At 33.0% G+C, this 17,717-nt stretch overlaps 1 protein-coding gene across 1 annotated transcript in view; it reads right to left on the bottom strand.

Annotated features, from left to right (window-relative positions):
* The window catches only part of LOC148618388 (ubiquitin carboxyl-terminal hydrolase 39-like), a 38,129-nt gene that overhangs the window by 8,970 nt on the left and 11,442 nt on the right, over positions 1–17,717 (bottom strand). Inside the window, exons 6-13 of the mRNA XM_088577268.1 lie at positions 17,634–17,689; positions 15,135–15,360; positions 14,595–14,740; positions 13,487–13,532; positions 12,232–12,455; positions 11,044–11,105; positions 7,480–7,621; positions 5,221–5,307 (exon numbers count right to left, since the gene is read on the bottom strand). Coding sequence (XP_088433394.1) covers positions 5,221–5,307; positions 7,480–7,621; positions 11,044–11,105; positions 12,232–12,455; positions 13,487–13,532; positions 14,595–14,740; positions 15,135–15,360; positions 17,634–17,689 — 989 coding nt within the window. The remainder of the gene's footprint in view (positions 1–5,220; positions 5,308–7,479; positions 7,622–11,043; positions 11,106–12,231; positions 12,456–13,486; positions 13,533–14,594; positions 14,741–15,134; positions 15,361–17,633; positions 17,690–17,717) is intronic.

Raw genomic sequence — 17,717 nt, 5'->3', positions numbered from 1 at the left:
ATTTTATAAAATTCTTGAGGCATTTTGAAGGATTAAGGACAGAAGAACATTGACCTTTATCTAGTTACTAAAACAATGATATCTGGACATTAGAAATGCATAGTAACAAAGAAAATATAGCTTACAACACAGGTGTATTCATATTTCTAGTTACTCATGTTTAGATCTTTTACAGTTCTATATAACCAGAATATATATGGTGAATATGTCAGAGAGACAACAACCCCACCAGGATGAAAATGTCAGCGCAAGGCCATCAATTGGTCCTCAATGAACGACGAGGAAACCCTCATACCACAAGGCAGGCTGTAGCTGCCCAAAACATCATTATACACAGGTATAGCAAAGGAGTTGCCTCAATAAACTCAAGAATAAACTAAAGGTGAAAACGAAACAAGACATACAGAGGCCAGACTGCAGACACAGTCATTGTTGGAATGATAATATTAATATGATTGTTGAAAAAGGCTTACCAAAATATATATTTCTTAATCAAGAATTTGAGACTATGGCATGCAAGACAACCTTAAACATCTTGAGAAGGCAAGAAGAAATTTTTTTTTGTGTCTCAAGACAGTAGTTCTATAAGTTTTTGATTACACATACTTTAGTTTCTCCTTTTCACACCAGTGTAACTACAATGAACACTTCACATGGTGCAGCTTAATACAACTACAAAGATCAAACCCTGAACAGTTTGGGCAAGTATGGACACACCATTCAAATGATACAGCTATGAGTAAGAGTTTTGATTGTGATTAGATATCATTTTGATGCAGAACAAGAATTAGAAGAGAATGGAAGTGAAACCTTCCATCCCACTAATTCCTTAATGGTTTCAGTCAACCTCCTAAATAAATCCCAACCTTCCTTTCAGGGGATGGCACCTTGTGGTACAATTTCAGAGTGATCCATTCACTTTTACTCAAGTTGGCATCCAAATATTAGAAAAAGTTTGTTTTGGGCCCCTTTGGGCCCCTACCTCTTAACTAGGTCAAGTCTCAACCCCAATTATAAATCCAAGCCTTCCTTTTGTGGTATGGCATCTTGTAGTACAATTTAAAAGAAATCTATTTTCTTTTACCCAAGGTATTTTCTGGAAATTAGGCATTCAAACCTTTTTTGTGGTTCCGAAACTTTTGTATTAAATTTCATAAAGATCATTCAACTGGTATTCAAATTATGGAACCAAAACCAAGTGCCTATGAGCGATAACACTGATGACAACAGACGATGACAGGGCAATACAATTATATGACTTTTAGCAATCGTTAACTGTCAACCATTACAGAAAGTTTTATGGAGAAAATATTGAAATAGAAAATTAATGCAAACAAAGATCAAGATAGTATTAACTATGCAATTTTCTGCAATCACCCACTCATATTAATCTAAAGTCACAGCAAATGAATGTTTGCCTAAAATTTCTATTGCCAGCTGATATATTCCTAGCCAAAAGTGTAACCAGGGATTCTTATGACCCAGTAATTACATGAAGTAGGATAGTATGATACATCATTATCAATATGAACTGCATTCAAAACATATTTGTTACATTATCTTTTTTTATCATCCCTATTTTATTACCATGTATACTTATTTCAGACTTGGAGAATTTTTCTCTCTAGTTTTTACCCATTTTCAAGCCAGAAAAGTGTAAACAAAAGCCAGCGTTTTTTTTTTGTATTGATTCTTGCACTTCAGAGTATTTTAGGTACTCATTCATTAAATATCAGCAAAAAATACCAAAGTATAATGGGACAATTATAACTAACATCACATGAAAACAGATCTATATACACAGCAAACAAAATAAAATACAATTACTAAAGATAAGGAAAACATCACACAAAAAACTTCAGCACTAGCCATATGAACTCCCAAAAGTAAAACTAAACAATGTGGAAAGAATTTTAATCTATTCCTTTATAACTTTATAAGAACTATAAATGTATTAATTTTGGCAGATACTGTCAAGTGAACATATGTTTCAAAAATTGATTTGCACAATATATGTTTTGCAAGTACTATTTCTTCATCCTTGCATCCAACAATGAACACCTAGTAAGGGTCAAATTACTAGTGATTTTTGTCAAATTTCTTTGGGTCAATAGATATTTTCATTTGATTGACACCTCCTGTTACTGTGAAAGAATTATTGTTCGTGGAGTACTTATTTTTGTGGTTTTCGTGGATAGGCCAAACCACGAAATTTGGTTCCCAATGAAAAGAATTGATTGATTGATTATTAGGGTTTAACGCCCAAGCAGCTATATTTCAGCTATATTCAGGCGATGAACATGGAATGGATGATAAATTGAACATGAAATGATGATGACGTTGATGATGAAATGAAAAATGGGATGGGACACAAGGATAATAGGGTCAACAAATTTTGATTGCCACTGGAAAAAGGGAGGATGGGTAGGGTCGGGCAATTTAGTCTCCTGTGGCGGAGCGTAAAAGTTCCTACTCCTACCAAATACCACAGAAGGGTTCTTTAACGTACAAGGAACATGGCATCTTTCCCAACACAGTGCACCACTATGGTTTGCAGTCAGGTTTTCTGTATTATAGCCTGACGACCCCAACATGTAACACACCGGAGGTACCCCATTCCAACACATGGGGCACCCCATTCCACCACCTGGGGCACACAACCCAGTTGCTCTGTGGGCTGAATACCCTAGCCCTGGCTAGGGTTCTGAGCACTATTTAGTAGCCTTTTACAACAAGCTTAGCGCTGCTGCAGGGCTATTCTTGTGACACCCGGACCTGCATGAAATGATTTCCATTGATGTGTATACTGAAAATATCAAAACCATGAATTCAAAATTCCAAGAACTTTTATTTCTTCCGTTATCCTCGAAAATTGGTATCCACGAATTAAAGTAAAAAGGGAGGGATTGGTACGGTCGGCAATTTAGTCTCCTGTGGCGGAGCGTAAAAGTTCCTACTCCTACCAAATACCACAGAAGGGTTCTTTAACGTGCAAGGAACATGGCATCTTTCCCAACACATGGGGCACCCCATTCCACCACCTGGGGCACAAACCCAGTTGCTCTGTGGGCTGAATACCCTAGCCCTGGCTAGGGTTCTGAGCACTATTTAGTAGCCTTTTACAACAAGCTTAGTGCTGCTGCAGGCCTATTCTTTTGACACCCGGACCTGCATGAAATGATTTCCATTGATGTGTATACTGAAAATATCAAAACCATGAATTCAAAATTCCAAGAACTTTTATTTCTTCCGTTATCCTCGAAAATTGGTATCCACGAATTAAAGTACTTTCACAGTATTCGTTTGTTTGAGTTGCTTACTTAAGGGGTACCTAACAAATTTCTTGATATTTTATTCAGTGTTTTACTTTGTAAAAAGGCCCCGTGCAGGTCCGGGTGTTAAAAGAATAAACCTGCAGCAGCGCTAAGCTTGTCGTAAAAGGCGACTAAACAGTGCTCAGAAACCTAGCCGGGGGATAGGCGCTCTACCCACAGAGCAACTGGGATGTGTGCCCCAGGTGGTGGAATGGGGTACCCCTGGCGTGTTATATGCTGGGGTTGTCAGGCTATAATACGGAAAACCTGACCGCAATCCATAGTGGTGCACCGTGTTGGGAAAGATGCCACGTTCCTCGCACGTTAAAGAACCCTGCTGTGGTATTCGATAGGAGTAGGAACCTTTGCGCTCCGCCACAGGAGGCTTAATTGCCCGACCTTACCCATCCCCCCTTTTTCCAGTGGCAATCAAAATTTGTCGACCCTATTATCCTTGTGACCCATCCTTTCTTTTTTTCATTTCATGTTCATTTTATCATCCATTTCATGTTCATTGTCTGAATATAGCTGAAATATTGCTGCTCGGACGTTAAACCCCAACAAACAAAAAAACAAACTTTGTAAAAAGAAGCAAAATATATCAATCTAAAGAAATTTTAACCACATGTTTCGTGGGAATAATTTCAATGAACATGCAGTAGCTTCATCAACAAAACCTTTGATCACTGAGATGCTTTGAGATTGATATAAGAATGTCACAAAATAAAACGTTTTGCTGATTTTTACAGAGTTACTTCCCTTGGGTGTTGTGTAACCCCTTAAGTTGATGGATTGAAAATTATAATGACCTTTGTTGGCTTCAGTCATATTTGTTGTTGTTGAATGATTTGAAAACAGTAGAAGAACTATTGATCACATACATAATTTTACCAACAAAAATTGATGAAATCAGAAGTTAATATCCAGTAAAAAGAGAAATGTAACAGTGAAATATGGATTTGAAAAAGAGGAATTCTGTTTTAAAGTGGAAGAAAATCATGTCTGTGATTAGTATGGGGTACAAATCTTTGTGGTCCTCTTGGTTCAATAAAACCAGGAAATAAACTTCCTATTGAAATGTAATTTAATTGTTGAAAATTCAAAGGGTATACTGAAATCCACATATTCAACACATAAGGAACTTCTGAAATTTTATGAAACCATAAAAATTGATACGCATGGAAAATATGCTTAAAGTATTCTGACCAGGTGATCTCCAAAATACTTCTACAAATTACTTGAAGTGTATAAAATTGCTTGATTGGACAGGAATGTTTGTTGGCAATAAAAGGTGTGACAATCCCTGTCAATTTTATTATACAAAACCTAAGCATAGAAAATTTGTTAATTGACTGTTTTTGTCAGATAAAAAAATCCGAAGTAAAACGATAGGTAAGCCAAGATCAATTCCAGATTATCTGAAAGAAGAACTATTAAGCCAACCAGGCAATGCCATATCGTAAATATAAAACTATTTAGCCAACGGACTAGACATCAACTTCAATAAAATTTTCATTTAGAAAAACTTGAGAAATCCATAGTGAGGATAAACAGGAAATGGATGTGCTGAAAACCTGAAACAAAATCCATACATACAAACACAAATTATTTTGTCAAATAGAACCTAGAAAGTTATAATGTTTGAAGGGACAGACAAGATTACAACCTGAGTAACCTTTACCTGTATATAACTTTCTGATAACAATATAACCTGCGTAACCCTTACCTGTATATAACTTTCTGACAACAATATAACCTGCGTAACCCTTACCTGTATATAACTTTCTGATAACAATATAACCTGCGTAACCCTTACCTGTACATAACTTTCTGATAACAATATAACCTGCGTAACCCTTACCTGTTTATAACTTTCTGATAACAATATAACCTGCGTAACCTTTACCTGTATATAACTTTCTGATAGAGGAATCATTTGTGGTAGGATGTCCACTACATGTAAATCCTGCATCTCATACCAGTTCATTGTTCCCTGTCAACAACAAAACTGTATCAAAATATAAACTAGAGGCTCAAAATAGCATGAATCACTTAGAAAGGAAATATCTTGTACTTCATAGGCAATAGTTCTTTGAGACTATTATTTTTCAGCAAACTAAAAGTTTCTTTATGACTATTACATTACGTAAGAGAGTAAGTTACTTACACACACAAAAATAAACAAAAAAAAAAAAAACTCTTACAGAGAATATTTGTAAAATTTTAACCCATTTAGACTTCTGAAGGCTTTTAAAAATTGTTCCTCATTTCTGAACAGGTTATATCAAATAATTTGGTTTGAGGCAGTTTACACTTGACCAAACCAGGTTATCAGGTTGGGATTACTTGAATCAGAGAGTGTTGACTAATTGTTTAGGATTACTTGAATCACAGTGTGTGGATGGTTTAGGATTCCTAGGATCACAGAGTGTGAACTGTTTAGGATTACTTGAAATAGAGTGTTGACTAATTGTTTAGGATTACTTGAATCAAAGTGTGTGGACTGTTTAGGATTACTTGAATCACAGTGTGTGGACTGTTTAGGATTACTTGAATCACAGTGTGTGGACTGTTTAGGATTACTTGAATCACAGAGTGTGAACTAATCGTTTAGGATTACTTGTCACAGAGTGTAAACTGTTTAGGATTACTGAAATCACAGAGTGTGAACTAATTATTTAGGATTACTTGAATCACAGTGTGTGGACTAATTGTTTAGGATTACTGGAATCACAGAGTGTGGACGTTAATGACATCACAGTACCAAGCCTGGGCCAGTTTTATATAGAATCTCAAAATGAAAATTTCCCCAAATCCTACCTCAACTGAACTTTGACCAATCATACCACTTGAAATTGAAGATTTTAGGAAAATTTTAATTCTATATTTGTTTATGGAACCAGATTATATAAAATAACCTAGTTTGCTCATAGAAAACCAATGATTTTTTAATAACTATAAATAACCAACTTGAACTAGAAGCATTGTGAGCAAACTCATAAAATGGATACTCCCTAAGGTACAGCTTAAGTCAATATCTACGACATTCCTTAATTAAATGTGTTCATTCATAGTTTTACTTAAACATTAAATTTAGCGCTGAAACATTGCTAAATGCATCTTTATATATAACACATAAGCACAAGTCAAATATTTTATAACTTCTATATAACATTAACAACAAAAGTGTAAACAACATATTTTAGAATAAATCTACAGCTGTCAAAAACAAGATTTGAAATCTGAAATTCATATAGTCCTGTTCCTCAATTTATAATGCATTGCAAACTAGCATTAATTTTCTTGAAAAACTGCCATTTCTTTAAATTACATGAATTGTCATATTTTATGCCATGATCAAGCTAAATATCAACACCAATAAACATAAAATTTTTAAATTTTCATTCAAATCTGGCAATTTGGCACATATTATTGCTAGCTTACACTACACTAGGTATTTAGGCTACAGTATATTTGTATTTCCAAAGAAAAATCTGTTCTGGTAAATCTGTACCTCTATTTTAAAATTTGATGTTTCACTACTGTTGTAAGCAAAATATGGCTGTAGTAACATGTTTTGTGAATTAAAAAAACATGCATATATGTAGAATACTGTATAAAGAAGCATTAAGCAAAGTTTTCATAACATAATAATTGTATTTCTAACGTCTTGACCAAACTTCTTTGTTCTTGACAATTAATGTCCTAGATTTTGACTTAAGCATACCTTAAAACGAACCAAAACCCTTCAGTTACAGCACATTGAGTTGTATGTTAGTAGTTTGTTTCAATATCATTTCTTTAACTTTCAGACAATCAACTGTTATTTAAAATTCATCTGTGACAATCTTTTTGCTTTCTTCATGTTGGATATTTTTATAGTACAAGTTGTGCATGGTGCATATGAGTTTCGAAAGTACTGTTAGATCACTACATATCTCTATCCAGGCATACAAAATTTTTTTTTTTTTTTTTGCACATCTACCTGAAATGCCTGAACTCTTTATACAGACAGACAGTGTGGTCCCTATAAAATACTAACTTTCTTTGTTGAACATATAAACAGTTATTTTTTTTTGGAAGATGTATTACCACTATTGTATATCAAATCACAAGATATTGCTGGTTACAAAAGAGTTATTGTCCTTGTTCACCACTCTCTTACCTTGTGTAATACATGTACTCTGTATGTGCCTTTCCCTGGCCCAGGTTCACCATCATGGACTATATTGGCCATCAGATCGTAAGTAGTATGTTTATGTTGAGCTCTTACTTTAGGGGCCAATAAATCACCAAAGTCTACATTTCTACAAAGTTGACAAGAAAATGAAAACTTCTATTATTTACTTTAAAAATAGCAGATGAAATACAATTTGAATTATTTTAAAAGCCTATCACATATATTATAGGAAGATGAAACTGTGTCAAATATCAGAATGTTAGATAATTTAAAAAAGATTTAGCAAACTCTACAGAACAAGAAAAAAGATAACCAAACACTAACTGTAGGTAGGTCTCAATTGCCATTTTCAGGTCAAATAGCCACCCCCACCCCCCATAGGCTACAAACCACTAATTCAGATTCCCATTACTCTCTATATTAATTCGTTCATTTTCAGGGGATTCTAAGTAGTTTACCTTAAGTTTAACCTAACCAAAAGCATATATCACCTGAAACAAACACATGTACAGCTATGTAACTCAAAATTTCACATGGGGTTTACTACCTTGCAGTGCAGCACTGACACTCGGAACTCATTTACCTTAACAATAGCCTGGGGAATCCTAAAAATTCTTTAATTAGACCATCTTTTTTTATAGTTCCAGCAAATTAGTTATTTAAGTTTGAGGCAGCATACTTTGGGCTCAAAATTATCAGAATGAAATTTCCTTTTTTTTTTTTTGAAAAAAGTTCATCCATTTAAAAATATTGTCATCTTTTTTTATAATGGCATCCTAAAGGGACTACTTTGTAGCTTGGTGTAGGACTTTTTTTGCGTACATTTCAAATTGATGATGCAATTTGTGGCCTGTAACCTAAACAGATGTTTTCTTACTTTCAAAAATAAAAACATTCATTCTGTTCAACCATTAGAATATTTTGAACATATTTACCAACTTTCAGACAGTTTAAATGAGTATTTTCTGAAAAAAATGTGGTTTTTATAAAAGGATATCAGAGTTGCGGGGCCATAAAAACCGCAAACTTGCCTATCAAGAAATAGGGCCCGAGTGTTTTCTTACATCTTGTTTTATTGAACTCATGAATGTAACAATAAATTCCTTACAAAACAACATTACTTACACACAAACAATGCTATGAAGTCAAAACTATCTCAAATTTTACAAATTTTTATAAAAATAAAAGCCAAGTCGCCTCCCCCCTTTTTAACAATCTATACCCATACCCATAAATTTTCTATATTGTCACTGAAAGACTTGTTTTGGGTGATTTTCTGGTAACAATCATGTTTTCACACTAAAATATCCCCCAAAAAAGTGCTTTATAAGAAAGAATTTTCAGAAATTTGAATTCTTATACTTCACATGGGAGCTGGACAAACATTCTTATATGCATACATGAAATCTCATTTTTTTCTTATTTCCCCTCCTTGTACTTGCAATATTCTTTCTTAACTTGCTTAAACTAACAGAAATTACTACAAGCAAGTAAAAAGAACCATTAGATATGCAAAAAACTACTTACTAACAGAAAAACTACATTTCTGAGTTAAGTTTGAGGCAGCATACTTTGGGCTCAAAATTATCAGAATAAAATTCCCAATTTGAAAAAAGTTTATACATTTAAAAATATTGTCAACTTTTTTTATAATGGCATGCTAAAGGGACTTCTTTGTACCTTGGCGTGGGACATTTTTTGTGCATGTTCTAAACTGATGATGCAATTGGTGGTCTGTAACCTATATAGTGGCAAAAACACACTGACCTAAATCTATGTTCTGTTAGAGCATAATCTGTGTGTATGTTGATCAAAAGGAGTCAAAATAAATGGTATGCAACATCAAGATGTCATTTGTACTGGGAATTAAAGTTTGTTTTTGCCTGCAAACGGGATCCACTTGCAGTTCCACCATGTCCACAGAACAGCTTCATAAAATTACAAGGTATTTCATGAGGATTTTTTGACAAATTTTTAAGTTCAAAAGGCCACAACTACAAAACTTAAGGGATCAAAGTTTCCTGGTAATATGCACAAGTACAAATGATGTTCTTGCTACATACCACGTTTGGTAAAATTTGGTTTAATAGTTTCAGAAGAGTAGCGCTCACAAGGTAATTCATGGGGATATTTGGCTAATTCCTAAGGTCAAAGGGGCATAACTCCTACTAATTAGAAGATCAAAATTTCCAGGTAATATGCACAACTACACATGATGTAAAGTAATGGGGATGTTAGAAGTGATTTTACTATTTAAAGTAGAGCTGTGCTATCAATGCATGATATTCCTGTCCCAATTAAGTTCATCTTCCTACCAATACTTAAAATCAATATTTATGGTCAGCACAGCTAAGTTAGGCCAGTCTCCCCCAAAAAACATGCCCCACAATATGTATTAATTACTGATGGTAGGTATGGACCTGACCAGGAGTTGTTTAAATGGTAGGCATGGACCTGACAAGGAGATGTTCACATGGTAGGTATAGACCTGACAAGGAGTTGTTTACATGGTAGGTATAGACCCGACAAGGAGTTGCTTACATGGTAGGTATGGACTTTACAAGGAGTTATTTACATGGTAGGTATGGACTTGACAAAGAGTTGTTTACATGGTAGGTATGGACTTGACAAGAAGTTGTTTACATGTTAGGTATGGACCTGACCAGGAGTTGTTTAAATGGTAGGCATGGACCTGACAAGGAGATGTTCACATGGTAGGTATAGACCTGACAAGGAGTTGTTTACATGGTAGGTATAGACCTGACAAGGAGTTGCTTACATGGTAGGTATGGACTTTACAAGGAGTTATTTACATGGTAGGTATGGACTTGACAAAGAGTTGTTTACATGGTAGGTATGGACTTGACAAGAAGTTGTTTACATGTTAGGTATGGACCTGACCAGGAGTTGTTTACATGTTAGGTATGGACCTGACCAGGAGTTGTTTACATGTTAGGTATGGACAGAAATTGAGAGTCATGGACTTGGGACATGAATTTAAACCATAGCTGACATGATAAAACTCGATTTTTTATAAATGAAGTTTCCTATATCAAAGTTTAGGTTATATGCTTGTGCATTTGTTGCATTTCACCATATACATGTAGTGAGTAAAATAGCAAAATAAGAAATTATACAAATTAAAAGGGAGTTGACGTCAAACATTTCTCCAAAGTTCTATGGAAATTGCTTGAGTTTATTGTGCAAATTGTGAAAAATAGATGGACAGACAGACAATGTCTTATAAAAAAGAAAGGAGTGTAAAATTGTAAATGGTACGAAATGAGTTATAATTATCAATAAATCAATTAATTTAGTTACTAAATTAAGTTACAGGTAACTTTTTCATGTCTCAGTTCATTGGCCATAATATACAATAATATCCATAGAAGGCCTTGAGCTGAAATTTTAAATTCTGGTGGGGTTGTCGTCTTTGATATATTCAGCAAATCACTTCTCGTTATTGTAATATTGTTATTTGTTTGATGTCTTTTAAACATTGACTATAGTATAACATGACAATGATAAATAAAGAATAAAATGAATTACTTGATTGGAAAGTTGACAATGGTAGGATTCTTCTCTGTAATGAAATAGTTCTTTGAAAACCGCTAAAAAGAGGAGAGAAATAAAAAAAACAAATCAAATCTAAGTAAATGATCACACATATAAAAATAATCATTTGCTACAGTAACTTCTTATGTATGTGCAAGTATTTCTGACGACATTGTTTTTTAAATATAAAAAGCACTTAACACCTATAATTGAACCAATGAATAAATAAGAAGCTTCATCCAGCTCAGCATGATACCGTCACTGTGGTCAAACCCTGAACAGTTGGGGCAAGTGTGGACACAATATTAGTTTTTTACACACTTAAGCATAAGGAATTACAATTTATTATGGACACATCATATGGTTTGGACACTGTATTGCACAAAATTTGAAATTAAATTAAGTACCAGTCCATATAAAATTCAGATACTGTCCATATTAAAGTGATTCATAGTGAAGAAAAACCCACCCACCAAACAATGCTTTTTTCAATCTACATATGCTATATTTTTACGTAACAGTTGTCCTATCCATATTGAGATCTGTACTTTTGAGAAAATCATACATTTATTTCCCATTAAAATCAACAAAATCAAGAACGATAACTCTTGCAAAGTACTAATTTCATGTACAATCTATGTAAATTTTATCTCAAATGCGCAATACTCAAATGAAAATCTATGACTGGTTATGTGGTCTGTAACTGATTATAAATAAGAAATAAAAGTGAATTCGGCGGGTTTTTGACATGGATAAATCACCTCCTGTTTGATTTTCATGAAGATTGCTACTTAAAATTTTTTCAAAACCAGACCATAAATAAAAAAAGTGTGTTTCAGGTGTGAAAAACCTTAAAACTATAAAAAATTGGCAGCCACCATTTTGAGACATTTTTGATCAAATGTATTTACATTCAATTTCATCCTTGTAATTCATACAAACATCCGAGAATCTCATAAATATGCCAGAATTAAACCAATCAAAACGTCTAATATAATATATTTCCTTTATTACCGCTTCCAGAATTCCCTCCTTGTCTAGGAATGAACATAAACAACTGATTTCGGAAAACAACAATAGTCGCACGTAGCAATCGTCAATAAAAATAGTCGCACATAGCGGCTTAAGGGTTAAAAAAAGATTAAATCTTGAAACTTTATGTGGATTGAGAAGGTGTTTTACCTTGATATAGATGATAATGTAAGGTGGTAGGTGTGTTATCTCAAATCTTTTCATGTGTGAGTCTTTATAGGTTTTATACTCCTTCTCATTAATACCATTAAACTTTGACAGTAGCACAGAGAATGGTATCTGGGGAATAATATTCTCCCTCATTTCATCAGGATAAAGAGGAGGAGCAGGCAGGTCACATGTCAAATACAACCATGGCATCTCTTCCATTGTCTCTAAAATTCATAAAAAAATGAGTTATCTCCCATTAAAATGGCATCGTATAATTTTAGAAATAAAACTGCATATCTTGATGATATATTGTCTAAAGAGAGATTCAAAATAAAAGATGTAAAAAATAATAGAGATATTAAAGATAAAACAATGGCCTTCTAGAGTGAAACCATTTTTAATGATGTAAAATACACTTGGACTTAAAACAATGATTTTAGATTCTTGCAATTGATTTACATGTACTTGATACCTCCAACATTAATTGCTAAACAATAAAAGAGTTGGAGTGAGTCTTGCCAGATTCTTTTTTAGATCAGTTCCCGGCTGAAAAGTGCTCGGTTTTTTCTGGGATGGTGAATAATGCTTGTTTTTTTGTAAATTTTTCTTTCTGCTGATTTAACTATTATGATGTAATGGCATAAATCGCTACCAGTTTATTCATGCCGCAATTGAAGAGGGAGGTTTAGCGCACTATAAAACCTAGATTTGACCCACTATTTTGTTTGAGGTGCCTGTACCTACCAAGTCAGACCATTGTGGTACCCACTGGTCCTGTGGTGTAATATCTATTTAGCCAGATTTGTTTTTTTAATTTGACTTGAATATGGATCGGATTAGTGTTCAGTAATTTTGTTGTTAGCCTTATGAAATATAGTTTACCTATAGAATAATAATTTTTAAAAAGTCAGAATTATTAAAATTCCTAAAACCAAAATATCTGCAATAGGTAAGCATACTTTGTAATTTGATACAAATTGACTCCTAGGAGCACAAAGAAAAATAGCAAGTAAGTCGTTTGGTAAACAATCACTGAAGCTACAATGCCTAATTATATTCTTCGCAAGATAGTCAAAAATGACTTTTGGGTAAATGCCCTTTTTTATTATTTCATTGGTAGTAAAATATAAGTATTTCATGTATTTTTCAGACACTTCATAGAACAGATTCCTTATTATTGGCCAAAGTTGACCATATAAACTGTGGTAATGAACAGACAACATGTATAGGTATATTTTAGATTTTAATTGTTTACCTTGATAATCTTCCTGTTCCATTAATTTGACTTTTTCTTCATCACTCTTAAAAAACAATAATTTTCCATGTGTTTATAAAATTAAATCTGGCATCTTTTTTCATGTAAAAAGTTCCAAAACTCTCTTAAAACAGATAAGGTAGAATATTCTCTGTAAGTACATTTAAACCACCAGAAAGCATGTAACACAATATTAAAACATTACTTTTCATAAAGTTTTTTTTTAAGTATATAATACTTCTGCTTTTTTCCACTTTTGCAAAGGTTTCATGCTATTTAGAATTTAATGTATTTGAAAAAGTCATCTAAACAGTTACCAAAACACAATTAATTAACTCTTTCATTGATGGCCTCCTTGACTATATTATACCATTTGACAATGGCTTCCCTGACAAAATTTGCTAAAAAGTGACTACATGACTTTAAGAGTCCACCAAATTCTTATATTACAAGATAGCCACTACTTTTTTTTTAATTTTGGAGAGATTGCATAAATCTAACAAAGTTCTGTTGGGCGTTTTCAAAATTTCTAATCTAAAAACGAATGGTGGTTGTATTGAGGCACAAATCCTTCAAATTAATTGTTCGCATCATTGTAATCCTTATTTAAAATGTCCAGAATGGATCCAGTTCAACATGATAAAGATAGAAATTAATGTTTTCTTCACTATAATCCTCACTTTCTGTTGACCTGTCATCCTCTGTGTTCAACAATTTAACTAAGAAACTGTTTGTCGTTTCACTGAAACTTTAAAACCATTATGAAATCTTTATTTTTAAGGAATTTTTCATGACAGACCTTTTGATTTTTTCATGTTTACTATCAGAAACGGCCAACGGGAGACAACTGCAATCAATAATAAAACCAGTGTAATGAGAAATTTTTAACCACTGTTGTAATCCAGGATTTTCATGATTGTCAGCTGGCTAAAGCAGAAATCCTGGAACTCATCAGCAAAAGGGTAAAAATGCCTCAACAGACAGCTAAGCTAAAAATTAACACTTACTTGTTCTTTAAGAAGAACCTCTCTGTGAACACCTAAAACTTAACACTTACCGACTCTACAGGAAGAAGTTTCCTTGTAAACACCTTTAACTTAACACTTACCAATTCTATAGGAAGCACTTTCCTTGTAAACACCTTCATAGTTCCTCTGAATGTTTTATTGATGATACTGCTATTTAGTTTCCTCGTTCCATTCAAGGCACCATGCATAGCATTCAAAATCCAAGACATAAAGTCTACAGCATCACCTTTAACATATAGAATGGTAGTAATGAGTAACTTAATCATTGATATCAATTATGTTGCTTGTGTAAGTTTTAATTATAGTTGTAAATCTGTATTATTTTATAAACATGAAATTAGAACTTTTTTTGAAATGATAATTTGGCAGATCAATAAAACCATGAAAGTCAGAAGCCAACAAACAATAATACATTTACAGTAAAGAAGAAAATATATCAGTTTAAATGCTCTCATTGAAATTTTTTATTGCACTTCAATCTTGTATCATAGATAATATAATGAGTTAATATAGTTTTATTAACAGGTAAATTTTGCTTTAATGGGAATGAAACTTGCTACAATTCTGTTTTTGTTTTTTTAATTTTAGAACATTACTACTGGTACTCTATAGTAACTAACCCTGTTCAGTAATTTGTAATTTTTTCTTGCTACACAAAACAACAGCTTGTAACATTTCATGTGGACTGACATGGGCTTTAAAGTTTCTGGGATTCCATAATTTCCTGAGGAGTTCACCAAATCTCTGTGTTAACAGACACATCTGATCGCCAGGTGGTCTCTTTAACTTGCTGTAGTTAGACTCTTGTAAGAAATAATTCCTCAAGGGTGTTACATGGGATAAGGCCTTAAATTGAAAAAAAAATCTAGGATAGAATGTAAAAAGATTTTTTGTGCAACTGTTAACTGGAAATTAAAACATGTGTTCAAACACTATCAATGCTACCCATTTGAAAGTTAGATACATGGATATCGTATTTATAGAACAAAATAAAAATAATTTACTTTTTGCGCAAAAATATGAAAAATATGGTGTATGTTTTGGTAAGGTCTTTTCTAGGAAAAAATATATGGATACCATTTTTTTATCCCACCACCTGTATAACTGAAATGGAATTTTGCATATCAACATTGAGTAAAGAACCTTTGTGTACACTTAGACAAGTAATTAAGCATGCAACAACACATTTCCGCAGTATCCAAGTCATGTTTCCTTCAAATCTGAAAGATTGGCCGAATTTGTTGTTACATTACAGACAGCGCTTGCAAAACTTGAGTGTGTTCTCTCATAACATCGAGATTGGATTATGGCAACTCCCTTTTGTATGGCATGAAATCTAGTGCCTTGAACAAGCTTCAAAGAGTTCAGAATGCTGCTGCCAGATTAATAACATGGAGCAGGAAATATAAACACATAACACCTGTGTTAACCGACCTACACTGGTTACCTGTTCAATTCCAGTGTCAATACAAACTCATCTTATGCGTTTTTAAAGCACTGCATGGTATAGCTCCAGCTTATCTCCAAGAGCTTCTGAATCTATACCACCAATCAAGATCACTGCGCTCCCAGAACTCTGTGACACTTGAAATGCCTAGAGTGAAGACGAAATTGAACGGTGATCGTAGGTTCGACAAGGCAGCTGCCACTTTATGGAACAATCTTCCTGGCGAACTACGAGTTTTAGACAATATTAACATTTTTAAATCCAGACAGAAAACTCATCTTTTTAGGACAGCTTATGGTGATCTTTTATTAATTTTGTCGTTATTATGTTTTATTGATGTTTTATTTTATCAATGGTATTTTAACACAGTAATGTTATGTTTTGGATTTTTATTTTTTAAATAGTAACATTTTTTTGTTGTTTTTAATTCTTATTTCATTTAAATGATAAAATATCAAGATATAATCAATTTTCTAGAAATTTTGACTTTTGCCATTTTTAAAAAAAAATTAATTTTAGACTCAGTAATTATCTTACATTTTTTACTATTAAAATAATGTTTTAATACTTAATTATGTTTTAATTACATAGTTTGTAAAACTTTTTTTGGTTCGTCTTTTCTTTTTTGGTTTTACAAATATCTATATCTATGATACATAATTACGGTTCTGAATAATATTTTTAATTTCATTTTATATAATTTTAGGTGTTGATTACTACATACTTTGTATTGTATATCATTTATATGCCGTAAAGCGCTTAGAGTAAATGTAGTTTAGATTGGCACTAAACAAATACTGTAAATAATAATAATAACATACAGTTTGCCTAATGAATACGCCCACCAGTACAATTTTAAGTGCTGTCCAACCCCCTGTATATTTTTCCCCTGGAATAGCCTTTACTATTGAGGCTAAGATAAGATAAGTCGTGAAAATTAATCCTAACTGAAAACACTGAAACAGTACTTAACTGTAGAATTACATTACAGTAATCATGAAACATTACTTACCTGTAGAATTACATTACAGTAGGTCATAAAATAATAGTTTTTCCCTTTTACTGACTCAAAAATTAAATATTTTTATATCAAAATATACTGTTTATTATAGGCTTTAAAAATATGTAAATATTTTTTGACAGATATTTATAGTTTAGTTTACCGTATTGTTACAATAATCATCTGTAGAGTCACATTACAGTAGGTCATGAAACATTACTTACCAGTAGAATAACATTTCAGTAGGTCATGAAACAATACTCACCTGCAGAGTCACATTACAGTAATCATGAAACATTACTTACCTGTAGAATTACATTACAGTAGGTCATGAAACAATACTCACCTGTAGAGTCACATTACAGTAGGTCATGAAACATTACTTACCTGTAGAATTACATTACAGTAGGTCATGAAACAATACCCACCTGTAGAGTCACATTACAGTAATCATGAAACATTACTTACCTGTAGAATTACATTACAGTAGGTCATGAAACAATACCCACCTGTAGAGTCACATTACAGTAATCATGAAACATTACTTACCTGTAGAATTACATTACAGTAGGTCATGAAACAATACTCACCTGTAGAGTCACATTACAGTAGGTCATGAAACAATACTCACTCGTAGAGTCATATTACAGTAGGTCATGAAACATTACTTACCTGTAGAATTACATTACAGTAGTCATTGGCTTTGATGTTATTTAACCCAACAATTCCTAAAAAATGTAAAAACAAGAACTAGAA

This window comes from Perna viridis, chromosome 4 (genome assembly GCF_037379345.1).
Source record: "Perna viridis isolate PV_CMFRI_1.1 ecotype Kerala chromosome 4, ASM3737934v1, whole genome shotgun sequence".
Classification (NCBI taxonomy): domain Eukaryota; kingdom Metazoa; phylum Mollusca; class Bivalvia; order Mytilida; family Mytilidae; genus Perna; species Perna viridis.
The sequence above is the reverse complement of the archived record's forward strand: the minus strand, read 5'-3'. Positions and strand labels throughout refer to the sequence as shown.